Here is an 18565-nt window from a genome sequence, read left to right on the forward strand (position 1 = left end):
GGCAAGTCAATTAAATTGCTAGGTGACCCTTGGTAACTGACTTAGTTACAGTGACCTCGTGCTAATTCATATATCGAATAACATTGGTTTGATAGAGGTGTTTGCTTTTCTTTTTATTAAAAGATAATTTAATATCTGTATTTATGTTATATTTGCTATGTAATTTAATATTTATAAATATTTAAATTATTATTTATTAAAAATTCATTTAAAACAGCATTAAACAAACAGCCCATTCACAGTTATCTACAGGTAAAAGGTAATTCTTTAGAAAGCAGAGGTGTTTAAAAATATACTTTTCTTCTTGGTGTTTGAAATTTCTCTTTTTTTCTCTCTCCCCCCACTCCCTATAGCTACAAATCAGTGGTTCCTTCCTGCTGTAAGGGGAGATATTCCTCCAGGCTGTGCAGCGCATGGATTTGTTTGTGATGGTACCAGAATACTAGTTTTTGGAGGAATGGTTGAATATGGAAGATACAGTAATGATTTATATGAATTACAGGTAGGAAATGTATGAAGATGTTTCAGTTTTGAGGACTAGTTTATTTATCTATCTGTGAGCAAACGTATTTTATATTACCAACTGCAGAGGAACGTTAGATGAGCTTTGTTCTGCTCCAGGAAGAATAAACTCTTTAAATAGGTCCTGAAGATGGAGAAAATCTAAATAACTTTGAAAAAGAGACTTCCATGTAGTCTAAATAAAATATAAAATATTTAATGTTTTATGAGGATTAGCTCTTATGCGTCCCATTTAATGTATATCCCAAGAAAAGCCCAGCATTCCCTTAAAAATAATTCAGAAAATATGCAATTGTTAATATTATCTGAATTCTATTGACTATGAATGCCTATAAATGAAGATATTTCTGAATATATATTTCTTGTCATTAAGGCAAGTCGATGGCTCTGGAAAAAAGTAAAACCTCAGGCTCCTTCCACTGGATCACCACCTTGTCCTCGACTTGGCCACAGCTTTTCTTTATATGGTAACAAGTGCTATTTATTTGGTGGCCTGGCAAATGAAAGTGAGGATTCAAATAATAACGTTCCCAGGTATGCTGATTTGGTTTGAAATTGATGTCTTTAAAAATAAATTACTAGATATGACAACTTTGAAGAGGGACATTCTAGGGAGGCTGTCCTGTGTACCAAGTACTCACATTTGGATTATTTATACAGTGGAGGGGTTACATGCTCAGAAGCTTAAATATTTATTAAATTTGAGTGGTTTTGAGATAAAATCTTGGAGCAAAGACATGTTTTGGAGGTTTTTTGAGTTTATGAAGAGGAAAATGCTTACTGTTAGAGTTCATCCACTCAAAAACCCTAACCCTACAATAGCACAATATTTAATAAATATTTATTATTTCAGCGCATCCCTCTATATGTAACGCTGACTGACAGCTCTAACACTTCTGGAGGGAAACCTGAGTAGATTTCGGTATTTTTCCGAGTATTTGGGGTGATGTTTTTAAGAATGGCTTGTTTGTTAGAACTACTTAAATCAGCAGAGTCTCATGAGTCATCAGGGAATTCACAATGGAAGTTTCCTCTATAGTGCTGCGGAAAACAGTTATGAATTGATCTGGAAATTTTTTAAAGTGACAGCTGAAGTTGCCTTTATTATTGGCAAACGGTGTTATAATGGTGAAGTTTTATATCCACATTTCCCTGCAGCTCAGAGGGCTTTTATCCACTGAGCTATAAACTGGCAATTTTAAGCTCAGTAAACAAGAGGTATCTGGGGTGAATGCCAAGATTTAAAAACCATTATCTAAAAATAACTTGCTGATAGATTCAGCAACAAATGGCTAATTGTCTGTTGGCCAGCCTGAAGACATCAGAAAAGAAACAGCTTCTTTGCATCTTTGTTGCCTTAGAGTTGCAGAAATTAATCTCTAATGTTCCGTGTCTTCGTGTATTTCTCACAACTTTGAAGTTTATTCCAAGTTTGTCCATATGTAGTAATTTCTGCTAAGAATGTTTTTTACCAATTTTTAACGTTTCTTTCATGTGATACAGTGTATCAAGTATGATATGAAAACAAGCTTTGCTTAGAGGTAACTAGTTATAATAGTTCTTTTTTTGTGTGTTAAATCCATTTAATTTGGTACTGTCCATAATGCTGTCAAATGTTCTGGGGATTTTAAAAGTCTGCACTCTCCCAAGACTGAAGTCTGTAATACATGAAAGCGGTCAGGGTTTAAAACTCACTTCTAATCTTGCTTATAAGAGAATTTTTCATACTTTGTCAATAATACCGTAGATACTTGAATGATTTTTATGAACTGGAGCTGCAACACGGTTCTGGCGTTGTCGGCTGGAGTATTCCTGTGACCAAAGGGGTCTTGCCGTCTCCCCGAGAATCTCACACAGCCATCGTATACTGCAGAAAAGACTTGGGAAGTCCAAAGATGTATATTTTTGGAGGGATGTGTGGCAGTCGGCTTAATGATCTTTGGGAACTTGACATAGGTGAGTTGATTTGCCAGTAGAAGTCAGTGCAGGGGCCTTACTGGCTAAGAGGAAAAATTACAGTATATAATGAGTAATGGCATGATGTCATGCAGATATTATTGGGACTTAACACCATGGTGTTATCCTTTTATAATTTTTGGAGTTAAATAGATGGTGTTGTTTGCACATATTTTCCTCACTGATTTTGGTCACACTGTGAGATTGTTTCCTTAGAATGCTTTGAAGACTGTCACTATGATAACCAAGCTGAATAACTGTAATGAAACCATAACATATCTTTTTGATAGACTGATAAACAATTAGTTTGTCAATATTTCCTGTGAATTTTAAAAGAGGCTTTAAGTGCTTGTTACTGCACTTTCTTATTTAAAGTGGCCATATTAAAACCACGAAATTTTGTTTTGTTTAACGTTAGAGGTATGTTCCCTTCTAAAATCCAGGTAGTGAAATACACAGTAATATGCTTGTGTTTTTTTTTTTTTTCATTCTTTTTCTTTTAGAATCCATGACCTGGTCCAGACCAGAAACTAAAGGGACAATACCACTTCCTCGCAGTCTCCATACAGCCAATGTAATAGGAAACAAGTATGTCTGTTGTTAAAAGCTCAACTCTAGAAAGGTACACCTAGTAGGAGAATGATGATGCCTATCCACTACTGCTCAGTATAAACCGTCAGCCCTGTAGAGTACTTTTCTGCTTCTGTTGTCCTCAGTGGAAATTAAAAAGTACCATCGTGAATTTAAGGTTATCAAACTGTCAGTGTTTCCATCCAGCAGGACAATCTGCTCGACCCACAAGCAGTTTTCCAGGCTTCTTAATGCACCTTTTTGCTTTCTGGGGCTGACTCAGCTGGACCTGAGCTGGGTCTGTGAGGAGCCAAATTGAGTGCCTCTGTGCCTGTGACACAATGAACTAACTACGCAAAGAAAACTGCCCAAAAAGTAGAACTAGTTCTAGGCAAAACCATTCCACGTTTTTGCGGGCCAGTTTTTCTGTAGTCTGTTTCTCATTACTTTGCTTCTTGCCAGTGTGGTTTGTTTTGGCAGATAGCATGGATAAAATGGACTTTTAAACTTGGATTTCAGTTCATTTTCTATCAGCTTACAAGCTGACGTGAGGAGAAAGAAGCAAGGGGGGAAAAGAAGTAAAAGCTTTGTACGTTATGATCCAAGGGCTTAGCTTTTTATTATTTACATAAAATGTTTGTAGCTTGCATTTAAATTTTGTTATCTGACTTAGATACTGGTCTTTTAATTTTAGAATGGTCTATTGAGAGATCAGCAGTAAAGGGTTGTAGAAACTCCATGTAAATGTGTGTTTTCTGGAGAGTATTAGCAGTTTGGTGGTTTGTAAAAAGATACAGTATTAACTTCTGTTTCTGGCAAGTTGTTTGAGGAGTTTGGGGCGGGGTTTGGTTGATTGTTTTTTTAATTGGTTAACTTACTCAAAAATTTCAGAAGATAGATGTCTGCAACAATACTTTCTAAAGAGTAGACACAAATAAAATCTGCTGTAAACCAGAACTGTAAAGCACTGGAAATTTTCTGTTTTGTCCTAGTTTGAGAGAGCACATGCAGCAGATCTGGATGTTAATTGGCTTTTCTTTTCTTTTTCCCTCTTCCCTCTTTTCCTATATTTCAGAATGTATGTTTTTGGTGGATGGGTTCCACAGTCAGCAGGAGGTGAAATTTCTGCTCATGATGGTGAATGGAAATGTACCGGTTCATTTTCTTATCTTAATTTGGGTCAGTGTTTCTGCCTTTCTGGGAGTGGGCATTTTGAATTAATACTTTCTTAACAGAGTAGAATAAATATTTTGAAGACCCTGAGAAAAGTTTTAGGATACACAGTCATAATCCTAAATGACTAAAGAAGATGCCGGTTTTTTACATCTTTCTTAAGAAGTTATTTGTTTTATTATTATTATTATTTTTCTTTGAACATTCAGCAGGTTTGCTGATGCAACTCTTTGTTCATACAACTTTAATGCTAAGTAATATAGATAATCCTTCAATTATAGTAGGACACAAGAGACAGATCCTGAAATGAGTTTTTTTCTAAACATGATAGTACTGTCCCCGAATCCTCAACTTCTGATCTTGTAGTTGCCTGAGAGAGACAACCAGAGGTCAGAAAATTCATCCTGTATTAATTGATCATATCTTGCAAACTAATTGGAAAGCGACCTTCTCTTTGTAGTGTTGCAAATTGAAATGCAATTGTCTATAAAAACAGAGGTGATTTATTTTCATGTTCTCTGAGCTGTTAATTGTATTAACATCTGTATTGCTTGTTTTGGAAGACATCTAGAAACTAAATTTTTCAAGTTTCATTTACTAGATACCGCAGAATGGATAGGTCTGATCTCAGATTGCCAGGAGGACAAAAGTAACTTGTTACCAGGGCCAAGAGCAGGACACTGTGCTGTAGCGGTTGGCACTCGTCTGTATATCTGGAGTGGTAGAGATGGTTACAGAAAAGCTTGGAACAATCAAGTTTGCTGCAAAGATCTTTGGTACCTTGATACTGGTGAGTCAGAAATAAGTAAGAGACTTGTACCGTGTTCCATATTTTATTAACATATGGCAAGCTGGCATCATTGATGATCAGAACATCTAAAGCTGTAGCAAACTCAAAAGATTATTTCAATTTTGAAGCTTATTGAAATAAACCACACTTCACTGTTGATTGTTTGAAGGCTACAGCTAGAACTTAAAATGAAAAATTTAGGAAGGCTTGTTTAAAGCCTCCGAAAGAACTTTGTGGCTACATTCTGCATTGCATGCCATAGTGAGTAGATAAAAGGTGGTAAAGGGTGTTTTACCTAAACTCGAGGTTCCTGGCCTCTCTTCTTAGTGATCTTTTCTACTGCTACTTACTCTTTTTTGCCAAACCCCTCCTTCTCTTGGGATCATTGCTGCTGCTGCTGCTGCTTCCTCATCTCTTGGACTGCAAAAAGATACTGTTGAATCTGAGAAAAGACCAAATTGTTCCTGGAGCTGAAGAGAATTCTGGAGCACGAATCACTTATTAGTAGCTGGCTTGATAGCAGGACACTGAGACAGTATTGGAAGAGAGGGAACTAGAATAGTACTTTTGGGAGGGAGTTGCCTGCTCAAGCAGATGCGTTAGAATGGTTGCTGGAGATTATGAAACGTTTAGGAGATCATGTTTGGTTTGGGTTTTTTGTGGGTTTTTTTTTTTTCCTTCTCCCGCACCCAGAAAAGTCAAAAGATGAAGAAGGAAAGAGCAGCAGAGAAGGGATATGCTTGAGAGTGCAGCCTAGTGAGGCGTCAAGGCAAGTGAGGAGCAGGTCATTGGCATTGAATCGTGCCTAGGCTTCAGCCTCTGCAGAAGTTTGAGGGAAAGCTCACTTTAGCTACAGAGAGCAAGCAAAAAGGAAACACAGTCTTCTGTGAATCCTTTCCAGGAATACATAAAGCTTTAGGAGCCAAAGAACTGTGTGCAGCCTTTTAGGAAAGGATGGGGATTTCTTATCTCTGTAATCCCTATAATGATGTATATTCAACCCAAAGACTTACTGGCCGCAGAAGAACCATTAAAAACCAAAGCATCGAAACTTCAGCATTTTTGAACACTCAAGAATAGCACTTTATAATTCCCTGACTTGACTTGCTAGCTGTGACAACTGCTTCTTGTTGAATCTGGTATATATAAGTGAAAAAGGAGCTATTGGCTTTGCTTGCATTCTATAGATATTTCTTAAATTGATAAAAGAGGGCAATTTAAACATGCTATCTGTGTTTTATTGGTTTCTTGTAGAGAAACCTCCAGCACCATCACAGGTACAGCTGATTAGAGCTACAACCAACTCTTTTCAAGTGAAATGGGATGAAGTACCTACAGTTGAAGGATATCTTCTTCAGTTACATGCAGACTCACCAGTGCCATCAGTGGCTGGAGTACCTGGTACTGGGGTTCCTGAGACATCAGTGCTGAGTTCACAAGGTAGTAGTCAGATCATATTACACTAATGTTTGTGCAAAGGTAGAGTAGAGGATTGCAAAAGTAATTGATATGAGTTTCTTCAAAAAAAAAAAAAAAATCATTTCGAGAGAGACCCTATTTCTGTGGTTATTCCCAAAATCTTTGCAGCATAATTATGGAAAACTCAGCTTTAAATTGTCTATGTCAGTTTTGGCCAGCTATCTGAATATGAAGATATTTGTACAGTGCTGGGCACAATTTGAGAAAGGAAACACTGAGGAAGGGATTTTATCTGACTGTTTGGCCATGCAGTTTCATTTCAGTCTTACAACCAAGTCATCCTTCAGGCAACTTCGGGTCTCCCTCTTGCTTACTGGAATAGATTCCAACCAACATAATGTTAAGTCTTATGTAACTGATTGGAATTTGCTTTTGTTTACCTGAAAGGTGGCTCTTCTCTACATCAAAGTCCACAATCATTGCCTACTGTCCCTTATCCAGAAATGAAGGTGGATCATCCCAGCCAAACAAATAATGTCATTCCTAATAACGTAAGTGTAAACTGAAAAATGCCTAAGTGGCCAATAGTGCGGGAAGTGAGAGAACTGCTAAAACACTTTCTCTTAGAAAAAAAACAAAATCAAACAAACCAAAAAAAGACACCTGCTGAAGTAGTTGTGTCTGTTTTCGTACATCCTTTTTACTTTTGTGATTGACAGTCTTTAAAGTCCTCTTCCTGGTAATGCAGAAAGCAAACTGCAACTGTATTGACTTCCAGAATGCTAACTGGGAGCCTGATACCAGTAGACATACTATTCATCCTCAAAATGTTGATGAAATTGATGTGGGAGGCAAAAAGGATAAGGCATATTCCTTCTTTGTTAGTGTTTTTATGCTCATGTGCTTAGTTGGAGGTTCCAACTATAGTATAAACCCAATTATTATCTATTCTGGTTGTGCCGTTGTACATGGTACACTGTTTTGACAATTTAAAAGAAAGAGGGAGGACAAACTGGCTAAAGGATCATATTTTTAGAAATTTAGACCTTTTCTTATTTGTGTAAGGCCTCGGATCTGTATGGGATCCATAATTTATTCTCGTAGAAGACACATCTAGAAGTGCTATAAATTTTACTAACAGTAAAAATATCTTAAGTATCTGCCAGGAAAGCAAACGTTGAAAGCCTCTGTAATTGTGATTTTTCCCATCCCCTCAAGTCCCCCCAATAGGCTAAATGTGTGCATCAGCAAACTTCCATGTAATAACATAAGAACATGGGCTCACTCTCCGGTAAAATTTAGTATGTGTCGGGTCAGGGACACTTACAAGTCACCTTAGAGTTTGAGTCTTTGTAATACAATGGCGAAGATAAGGTGGATTGTGAGACTGGTTTTTTGTTTTAATTTAAAGTGCTAGGGGGATTTGTTGGAGGATTTTTGTTTGTTGTTTTCGAGCAAGCATTTTCATGCCATGTTTGCAACTGAAATTTCTGAACTTTGCAGTTAAACATTAACAAATGTGTTGTTTTGGTTAGGTCCAAGTTTCCCTTTCATCCAACTCATTATTAAAAGTAGAAGGAAAAGAAAAGGTTGCAGCACCTGAAAACAAGATTACACAGGAGACTGTGAAAAACCATGCAGATGCTACAGGATTCAAAGAATCAAATGCCCCTTCTCTGTTGCCTGTTTGTACTTCAAGTAAGATGACTATAGAATAAAAATTAATTAAAAAGTGAACGTTAAAATTCATCTCATAAACATAAAAAAGATTATTTCTGTCTTGTAATTTAAAATTGAGGCCGTTGTAGTTTAAAAACAACCAACTTGTGCTAGTTATTACTGTACATATTTTTAGAAGATACAGGGGAAAAACGAAAGCTTAAGTTGTTTGAAGTGTTGCAAGGGACATGAAATTCTCAATCTGTTCGTTATTATGATGGCAAATGTGTCTCTCTAAACATAAACAGCCCTTTTTAACATCAAATAACAGAGTGACAGGATCAGATTCATTTTACAACATTAACCTGATAGTAACTCCAGGCTCTCTGTGATACTACTTCTGTCTGTTAATAGTGAAAAGCTATTAGCCAGTGTGAGATTTTAGGTTATGTAGAGGAGCATGTTTCTCTCTTAACTGTAGTGGAAATAGAAGGTGACTAGGGACTGATTTAGGCATTTCACTGAAGTGCCTTATGTTCAGTGTGGTAAATCCAGGTTCAGTCATCTGATCTGTTTATATTTCACTTTCGTGTAATTTACAGGTTGTTGCATTTTCATTTTCTTCACAGTGTAATTTAAGTATTGTGTGGAAATTCTGGATCTTAGCTAAGTGAGAAACAGACTTCCACGGGAGTTAATCTTAAGTTGATTGTTACAAATCTGTGATACTGATTTGTGTGGATACTTTCTCTTTATATTAGGATTTGTTTCCAAATTAATCCTTTCATAACCAAATAGATATAGAATAGCAAGCTTAAAAAAAAAAAAAAGGTAATCACCATTTTAATATTACTGTTTACCTATATCTCTTTATGACTGTGCAGACAGACTCTTGTTAAGTTATATACCTAAAAAAAGCATTAGCAATTAATATAATCAGATCTATTCTAACCTAAATCTGAGCTAACCTCTGGTTTTATATGAAACTACAGCCATTAGATCAAGTTGAGATTTGTTAGGTATGACCAGTACTGAATTCTGGTTAATATTTTCCTTTTTTTAAGGTCCTCAGACTTCAGCAAATGTAGGTGAATTACATGACTTGGACAAACGAACTGTAAATCCTGATGCTTCTGTATCCAGTACTGTCTCCAGCACACAAACTATGGTAACCCAGCAGGCTGTTAAAACTGAATCATCAAGTACAAATGGGGCAGTTGTTAAAGATGAAACTTCACTAACAACATTCAATTCAAAATCTGAAGGTTTGAAATGTGTTTCACATACTGTATTTTGAGCCATATATATCTAAGGCCATCAGAGTTCCTCTAGTGTGGTGGGATCCCCATCTTGACTAGTACCTGGGATTGAGATAGGGCTTTGGGCATTGAGGACTTTGGGCAGCCTGGATGATCTCTGCTATGATTTAAACATCTTTTAAAATCGGGATATTCCTTTTATGTGTTTGTAAACATCTTTGTTTCCCGTAAGTGAAAAGTCCTTTAAATCTTCATTTATCCAGAAGCCCATTTTCTAAATAACAGTGGCAGTCAGCTTTGGTACCCATAGCATGTTTGCTTTCATTCAGTGATTGTCTGTTTATTTAGTCAGCAAAAGACTCCAAGTAGTAACCATGGATGGTTTTGATTTTCAACAATTGACCTCTGTAACAAATATGGTCAGTTCGTGTGGCTAGCTTGCCACTAGTCAAATGTCGTGACAGTCTGCTTGAAATATCCGAAATAAGCAGCAATGCAGACACTAAACATATTGGTAGTTTTTCAAATTTTGTTTTCCGTGAATATCAACAGGCTGGGCTTTTGCTACTGTTTTGAGTGTTAGCTGTATTCTCTTATTGGTGCTGTGTGAGTAGTGTAATTTTTACCTAACAGTATTGTATTTTAAAAGCAAAAACCAGAAGCACAACTATAGAACACTAATATTCCCTTGTGTTGCTTGTGTGCTTTGATTTGTCTTTTTTTTTAAATGTTCTTTTTCCCATTTGTTAGGATTGTTTAAAGATTATCTGCTCATATTCAGAATTCAGACTGTATTGATGTCAGAAACAATGCATTCAAATTAAGATTTCATGCTTAGACTATTCATACAATGTCATCAGTATGTGCCTCAATCTGGTATTTAGATTATTTGTTCACAAATATTTCACATCGATTTCATAGTTCTGTCGCTTCAGGATTTTCTGAGTCCTGCCTTCTGTTTCTATTATCTGTAGCAGCCTGCAATGCCAGGCTCTTACAATTGTTCTGTGAATATGACACAAGCCAAAATTAGTTGTTTGTGTTATAAATAGAACTGCATGCAAAAGAAGTCTGAGACGTACTTTTGCAACAAATACTTGTAAATGGCTATTGAGGTCAGCTTTCATACTTTGGACTTTCTGTTAGATTTTTCATATCACTTAAGCTTTTTAAGTATAACTTTTTGTTTCTAGCTGCTGAAACTGCTTATATCATGCCTTCGACAAGGGTCAATACTGGACAGACAAATGATTCACACTCCTCTGTAAGTCCGAAAAAGTATCATCAATTTTCTGTATTTATTGTTCTGTTGATTAGTTGTAAGGGCTCTTCTGTTTTCCTTTAATGATATCTCTGAAAGAAAAGCAATGTATATTTAGGGCTTGAAGTGAATAATACATGGGTAAACATTTCTGTTGTAAAACTAATTGCATTGTGTGGGTTTGATTTGAGTCTAAGTAGCAGTTGTGTAGTTGGGAGGAGATCCAAGTATGTGTTTCAGCTGTTGAATCATTTTTATCGACTGGCACAGTGGAATGGTCTCTCTGCTGCATGATGTGCAAATGTAAAATGCTTTTCTGTATGCACAACTGAATTTAAAATGAAGTATGTATTCGATCAGATTAGTGTTAGCTGCTGATCTGTAGGTTTGAAACGTAACTAAACTGACATCTTGATGTTTTTCTCTAGAGGAGATGGGGACTGGCTATGCAAGCTGTAAATACTGCCTGAAAAAGTAAATGCTTCCTATTTCACCTGCTTACAACTTAATGTACAAAACCAAGGTGCCACTGTTGCCACCAAAAGAGAGGAGCTAAGGACGGGCAGCAGCAGCTGACACTGAAGGGTTGGGGTGCTTTTACCAAGAGCAGCTGCCGCTCCTGCCCCTTTTCCACGCTGGCAGGATCATGGCCTGTCTGTGCTGGGCGCACTGACCGTGCAAGCACCCTCCCTGGTGCCTGGAGACAAGCAAGAAAGTCGGTTTGTCTTTCTGTGTCAGTCAGGAGCAGTTCCCATGCCCTCCACCACCATCGCCTCATGCCACAGCAGAGGCCCTGTTCTCAGCCGCAAGCGAGTTAGCAGCAGCTTGAAAGAGGGTGTGTTTGGTGCTGAGGTGTAGCTGAATCCCAAGTACAGCTACTGATGTTGGACCACGCTGTGGAACTTCTTGACCTCTGAGTGAAATTAACTCACAACTACATGCTGCTACAGACACCTGGTTCTACAGCTTTAAATGTCTTCCCCTCCCTCTTTAAACTAGAATGTCAAAGGTGCCATCCCAGCTATTTTCTTTTAAATGATAGACTGTGTCTAAATCAATGTATAAGAACCAGTTGGTTTTGAACAGTATTGTAATAATACATGCATATTCATTTGAAGTATAAGAAAGTAACACTGGCATAAAAGGGGGTTGTCTCTTACATTTACTAGTCTTAACGTTTTTTTTTACGTTACGTTGAAGTACGGGTAGTCTACATAATGTGTTCTTCAAATACTAGAAAACTCCACAAAGACAGATGGCACCCGTGAAAACAAGAGACCGACAGTGGTATGATGTTGGAATTTTTAAGAACAACAGCGCTGTGGTGAGCCAGTTCTACTTGCTGCCAGAGGAAACACTGAGCATCTCTAACAAGGTAGCTGCTAATTCTTCTCTGACATAACTTGCACATACGTAGTTTGGAATCTGTTGCTCACATGGTTGACATCAAAATGTGGGATTTTCTGATACTGCAGCAGGATCTGGTGCTTATAGTGAGTTTTGTATTTCGTGACCAGTAGTTCCTCATGTATTTTACTCAGCTTTTTTTTACTATTTCCTAAACCAGATTTATTTTCTTCTATTGTTTCGGTATGATAATATGGAATGTGTTATTTTGCTATTGCTAATTATTTCTGTATTTCTATTTCTAGGCTCAGGAAAGAACTTTAAATTTAGTGAACTTTCAAACCAATTCTTAAAGACTAGAAAAACCCACAACTTTTTAAGATGTTATTTTAGTCCAGCATTGAAATGTCTCAAAGTTTCTTCTCTGTTTCCAGAATCTTTGCTTACAAATTGTTAAACGTACTAATAAGATATAGGCTAGGCTGTTTAAGAAGACTAGATGTGGAGCTGTAGTGGGTTTTGTATTTGATTTCTCTAACTTAATGTTGTTGCACATGTAAGTTTATATATGAAAATGCTATATGTGTGAAACATGCAAAAATATTGCAGTTTTGATGGTGACAGTGTAAATTAATGATGTCCTAGTGAACTAGAAACAAAAATGATGAGTATATGTTTTTTTGAAAGAAACGGAACACTTTCTTTGAAAGCACTTGACTATAAATATTGTACATCTTAAGTTTTGGAGAGGGTAGTGCATTTTACAGTGTTTACATTTCTTGTGATTTCTTATACATTATTCAGAAGGAAAATAGTTCCATCAGAAGTTTCAAGGATGCATCAATGCATGTTTTAAACATGGAAGTACAGTAGGACTTCCATTTCAGAAACCTATTTGTTACGAACTCACAGTGTTTTTCTTTAAAAACATTTGTATTACCTACGCATCAAATTGCAATTCCTAACTATATGAATAACTGTTTTTGAAAGAAAAATATGTATAGGACAAAAGAGTATGCTAATTATATCATAAGCTATACAGTTGGAAATATTACTTTGCTGTTAATGTTACTGAGTAAAAATAACCAAGAGGTGCAGTTCAATTTAAATGACTGAAAAATGGGGTTGTTTTTGGTTGGAGGTGTAGTCTCATATTGCATCTTAGATCAGCTGTTTTGAGGTGGCCTGGTGCCTCAGTCAGAACCTTTTTGTAAATTCTGATTTAATTACAAAAGTATTAGATAGAATTTCTAGTTAAACTTATTAATCTCAGTTTATGGCTACCCACTTTATATCTTTTTAGGCTAGTTGTGTTTAGAATATTTTAAAAATTAACACAAATACTGCTTTATTTTCAGATTGAAAGTGCAAATGTACCAGACTACAGATTACTTAAGAAACAGGATCTTTTTCCAGGCACAGTGTACAGGTTCAGAGTTGCTGCAATTAATGGCTGTGGTGTCGGGCCTTTCAGTAAAATCAGTGAATTCAAGACTTGCATTCCGGGTTTTCCTGGAGCTCCTTCAACAGTCAAAATCACCAAGGTGAGAAATATGGGTAATTCTAGTTCTGATGTATAAAATTCTGGTCACAAGCTTAATCTGAAAACTCTTGGGTTTAGTTGGCTTGTTGTTGGGGTTTTTCTAAAGTTAAAATTGTCATATAAAATAGTGTCAAATGCTTACTTGAATAATTCTGCTCAATGAAATATTCTTCAAGAAATTTGCTATAAAGAATTATTTTAAGACTTAATGATCATGTTGCCAAATACACATCTTACTCAATTATCTGATACTTTCCTTGTGATTTTCTTTTCCTGCATCCTTACCATGTTTGTTTGTTTGGGTTTTTTTTAAAAAGTCAGAAGACACATCCTTACCTCCAAAGAGTGATGATGTTAGGTTAGAATTTTTGGATGATCTTTAGAGGTGTTTTTGTATTTTTAATATATATATTTATACATATATATTCAGGCATCTAATGGTTACCTACACACTATCCCATTTTTTTCCCTTTTTCTTCAGAGTGTGGACTGTATTCATCTTTCTTGGGAGCCTCCTGCTTCACCCTCTGGAAATATTTTAGAATATTCTGCCTACTTAGCAATCCGTTCCACACAATTACAGGAAAATCCAAGTCAGCTTGTATTTATGAGAATATACTGTGGTCTTAAAACGTCATGTATAGTGACTGCTGCCCAGCTTTCAAACGCTCACGTTGATTACACTTCCCGACCTGCTATCGTGTTCAGAATTTCTGCAAAGAATGAGAGAGGATATGGACCAGCCACGCAAGTTCGATGGCTTCAAGGTAAAGTCGGTGTCAGATGCAGCATTTAAATGGGCTGTAGCTGTGGCAGAGAAAACAGTGTATTGTGTCTCTAGAGCCAAGGCTTTTCTCAGCAGTGCACGTGAAATTTTTGAAATGTTTTGTTCCTTATACAAGTTTTAAGAAAATTTAGTTGTTGAATTTGGCGTAACATTTAAAAATATATCTATTTTCTCATAAAGAGAAGCAAATACTGAAATGTTGGTTATTGAGCCTTACCCGGTCCCTCAAATAATAAAAGCCTTGTAAACTTCTGATTTCCAGGCTTCACTTCAGCTCAAACATTTTTCATTCTAATAAGTAATGCAGTTACATGCATGAGTGTAATCAGGGTTTTTTGTTTTTCAATCTTTTCCCCCTCCCTATTAGAAAAATTTTTCATAAGGTGAATAAGGTGCATTTTTGTGGTGCATATACACTTTAAAGTCTGTATTATAGCCAGAACAGGTTTTGTCATCTTGTCCCTGCGCTTGAATTTGTACAGATTCATGATGAGCTGGGGATGGGAATGGATCCACTGCAAATAAAGATTATTTTTTAGCCTGATCAGTTGTGGCTCACCTTTTAAGTAAGCCAGCCCAGGGGCTCAAAACAAGAAGTGTTTCTGGCTTCTCCTCTCATCCCACTCCTTCCCCGTTCTGGCTTAGCTTTCTGCTAGTTGGGGGCTGGCCTTGATCAGCGAGATGTCCTGTGAGCATGGGGGAAGGTTGGGAAGGGCAGAGCGAGGGGAGTGTGTCCACCCCCTCGGGGAGCGATGAACTGTTGTGGCTGAGGTTTAGCTGAGCTCTGGGTTTGAGAGCTGTGACCCGCAGGGTGTGGGCTGAAAGCCAACTGTTGAATACACCATTGCTTGTTTTTTAACATCCGTTTTCCTAAGGTGGAGAGCAACAATGTAGAAGTTGGCTTCCGTAATGTTTAGTATTCTGATGCTGTTTTAACCCGTTAATTGGCGAGGGGTTTGACCATGATCTGTATCCCAGAACTCTGAAACGGTAGTTTGAAAGTGTTTGACCGTGTACATAAGGTGAAATTATGAAACGTGTAACGATGTCTCCTTCTTTTTGCAGATATGAAAACATCAGGCTCAAAATAGAAACAACATAATAAATCTCAAGTTTCGAATGTAGTGTTTAATGTAACTCTTGTACTATTTGTAAATGCTACAAATATTTTATTTTTGCATTGTTTTTATCTTAAAAATATATAACCTTTTTTACGTTTGAAACATCAGCGTTATACAGCCTTGCTCAGGTATGAGTACCAGATAGGAACTATATTGAAGATGGTGGGATGGAGGACCATACTCCGTCCAGTGACTCTTTTTGGTAGTGATACTTAAAATGTAAAAAATACACAGTTTCAAATTAAAAATAAATAAATACAAAATTGGCACATGCAGTACTATTTGAGGTAGAGTCCCCATATTGCTACAGATCTTGCATAGATAATTCATAAGATTTGGTATATCAGCAAATTCTCTTTGGTTTCAGTTCTTTATACCACGTTCTTGATTGTGGTGCCTGAGTACAAGGCAAAAATTTCCAGTTATTATATAGTAACTTAAAATGTATAAATATTTTAATATATACTTTTTTTGTAAAGAAATGATTTTTCTACTATTTGTAACAAATATCTTAATCTTGAAAGACATCCCCTGAAGATTTAAAAGGAAAAAGATGAACTTAGTCATTTCTCTTATTACAAAAACCACAAATTCATTGTAAATGCACTACTAATATTTAGAATTCTCCTTTTGTAGTTGTACAAATCTTAAACTTGTAAATACCAATGTTTACAAGAGACCTTTCTGGTCTTGTATGAAAACTTCCATGAGATTCATTCTCTTTTTTTTTTTTTTTTTTTTAAATCCATATGCTTTGCTTTTAGCATATGCTCGCTTTTTGCACTAATAATAACTTACCTCATTCCTGTGTTTGTAATCACTTGTGTTGCTTCCATAATGTTTCTGTAAACCTTCAATCTGAAAATTTTAACCAAAGTTTAGAATACATGGTAAGCAATTTTGCACATATTATATGGCAACTTTCAACATATTTATTCCAGTTAATCTTCTTAAGTGCTTGTTTGCTTTACCAGTATATCCTACCAATCAAGTTGAGTATCTCCCTTTTACTATGCATCATTGTACATTAACTAGCTAGCTGATAAATTCAACAAGCATTACTTCTAGGAATAGGTTGATCCATTCCTATGCTAAAAGAAAAAAAAATTGTTCACAGTAGTGAAATAAAGGTAAACATCTTAAATGCTATTTATGTATCTATATATAAACCTATGTTTACCAAAGTGTAGAGGAAAATGGCTGAGTTGGACAAGGTCACTAGGTGGATAGATTGAGGCACCTAAATAAGATTTATTTTAAAATAAAGTCTAAATTATTTACTGTGCAATGAAGTTTATACTTTGCACTTTAATTTTGCCCCGAATGCCAAAAGACTGTATATCAAGGTAGACTTTCTTGCCTCTGCCAGTTAAATTTGTCTTAAGAACGTTTGTAAATATATAAACTAAAATAAATGATGTGCCTGGTTTGGTGGGAGAAGTATCATTAAAATGTTAAGAGATTTAACAGCTCGAGTATCCCAGAGCAGATTTAATAGCCAAGTTTTAGCTACCCTGAAAATCAGGGTTATAATGGAAGTGCTGATACAGCCTTAATTATCGCAACACATCACATGCTATAATAGCATATAAAAAGTGCTGGGGACCATAAATTGCTATAGTAGTGTTAATTGTGGCACAGGAGTAATACACGTGGTTTTACTCCAGAGAAAAATCTTGCGGTTATGGCAATGACAGATATCCCAGATTCACTTTAAAGAGTGTTTATAGTATGAATGTATAGGACTTTTCCTGAAGTTAACTGGCTTTAAAATATTTGTGTTTTAATGGTCCATTTTATCAGGTATGATCTCACTACCAATACTGTCTGATAGCTAAAATACCGTACACATCAGCTGTTAACTAGAAGACTAGAACTTGGTTTTTCTTATTAGTACTGTGAAAGAAGCCTTTAGAGAAAACACTTGTGGCTTTGATTTTGTTGGTTGATAGCTGTGATTGTAGAGTTGTTATTTAAGAATAAAATCTGTTGGGTATGTCTGGGTGGAGTTTTTTTGCACTTGGTTTCACATGCTTTGCACAATTTCTTTTTCAGTGGGTATGTCACAACTACCAAAGGGTAAAACTGTGGCGTTTTCAATGAAAGTATAATTTCCTTGTAAGTGTGCTTTCTTCAGCTGACTTGACATACGATGTCACTTTCTCTTCTTTGTCCAAGTTGGGTGACGTTGAATAGTGATCATATGCAAACCTTCAGTTCCTCACGGTTTTACTTCAAAATGAAATTGTGGTACATGCTGTAAAATACACTTTGTGGTCTGTTTTTAGAACTGTATTTATAAGGTCTAAATCCCGCCTGTTTGCCTATCAACTAGATATCAGACAAATATTGATTGTTTGGTTTTAAATTTGTTGGGAAGACTGTTGACATCAGCTCTTTGAGAATCTGTGTTATCCATTTGTTTCATATATTGCTAAGGGACGTGTAACAGAAGCTGAAATCTATCGGATGACAGTATCCATGTTGTAGAAACGTCTGGGTTTACGAAACTCCTTAGGGAAGTTGTGACTGTGTAAGTATAGGCCAGTCGTGCCAGTATGGGCAGACACTGCTACAGCTTCACCTTAAGAATGTCCTTGTGAAAGTAGAAATGAAGTGAACAATAACCTACACTTTGTGTTTTCAAAGTAATTATAGCAATATCTTTTGAATGTAGTTTGGAGTAGAGCACATGATCATGCCATAAACTCTGAAGATATAATAAGTATTACTGTTGTTATCTGATATTTCAGGATAGCGAATTTGACGTGAACTTAGTCTTACAGCCTGTTACTTAACGACCTCTACAAGGAAACTGACATTTTGTACAATTCAAGTTGATCAGTCTTATTTCGAAGCATTGTTTGTTCTTTGTAATAAAGTGGTTGTCCTATCAAGCGCATTGTAACCACTGAAGTGTGTGTCTGTTTTTTCAAAGGTGCACCTGTACAAACTTCAGATTTCTGCCCTTCTTTAGAAAAGGGGATGATAGAGAGAAGAGAGTGAGTATATTTATTGGGAGGGGGTTGGGGGGGTGGTGTGTGTTAATGATAAGCATTGTAATTTTTATGAAAGAGTAATACTCAGTATTATTTCCCAAGTTACTTCTTGGTTACCTCATGGGGTTTTTTTCTTAGTTGAGGTTCCCCAGTTTCCCT

The 18565-nt window shown here is 36.3% G+C and overlaps 1 protein-coding gene across 1 annotated transcript; it reads left to right on the forward strand.

Annotated features, from left to right (window-relative positions):
* Positions 1–359: 359 nt before the first annotated feature.
* HCFC2 (host cell factor C2) lies at positions 360–15885 on the forward strand. The gene is made up of 15 exons (XM_009887420.1): positions 360–502; positions 896–1056; positions 2270–2478; positions 2982–3066; positions 4124–4227; positions 4823–5011; positions 6266–6451; positions 6878–6981; positions 7966–8128; positions 9154–9354; positions 10542–10612; positions 11847–11984; positions 13315–13500; positions 13981–14266; positions 15352–15885. Exons 1-15 carry the CDS (start codon positions 458–460, stop codon positions 15375–15377), a joined length of 2154 nt encoding a protein of 717 aa, XP_009885722.1. The 5' UTR covers positions 360–457; the 3' UTR covers positions 15378–15885.
* The last annotated feature ends 2680 nt before the right edge of the window (positions 15886–18565 follow it).

Source organism: Charadrius vociferus, unplaced genomic scaffold (assembly GCF_000708025.1).
Source record: "Charadrius vociferus isolate BGI_N301 unplaced genomic scaffold, ASM70802v2 scaffold196, whole genome shotgun sequence".
In the NCBI taxonomy this organism is placed as follows: Eukaryota; Metazoa; Chordata; class Aves; order Charadriiformes; family Charadriidae; genus Charadrius; species Charadrius vociferus.

Coding starts and splice junctions, on each gene's coding strand:
- HCFC2 (XM_009887420.1), top strand. CDS start 458: ATGGTTGAATATGGAAGATACAGTAATGATTTATATGAATTACAG. Junction 4,228..4,822: donor ATTTTCTTATCTTAATTTGG/GTCAGTGTTTCT, acceptor TTCATTTACTAG/ATACCGCAGAATGGATAGGT. Junction 10,613..11,846: donor CAAATGATTCACACTCCTCT/GTAAGTCCGAAA, acceptor TTCAAATACTAG/AAAACTCCACAAAGACAGAT.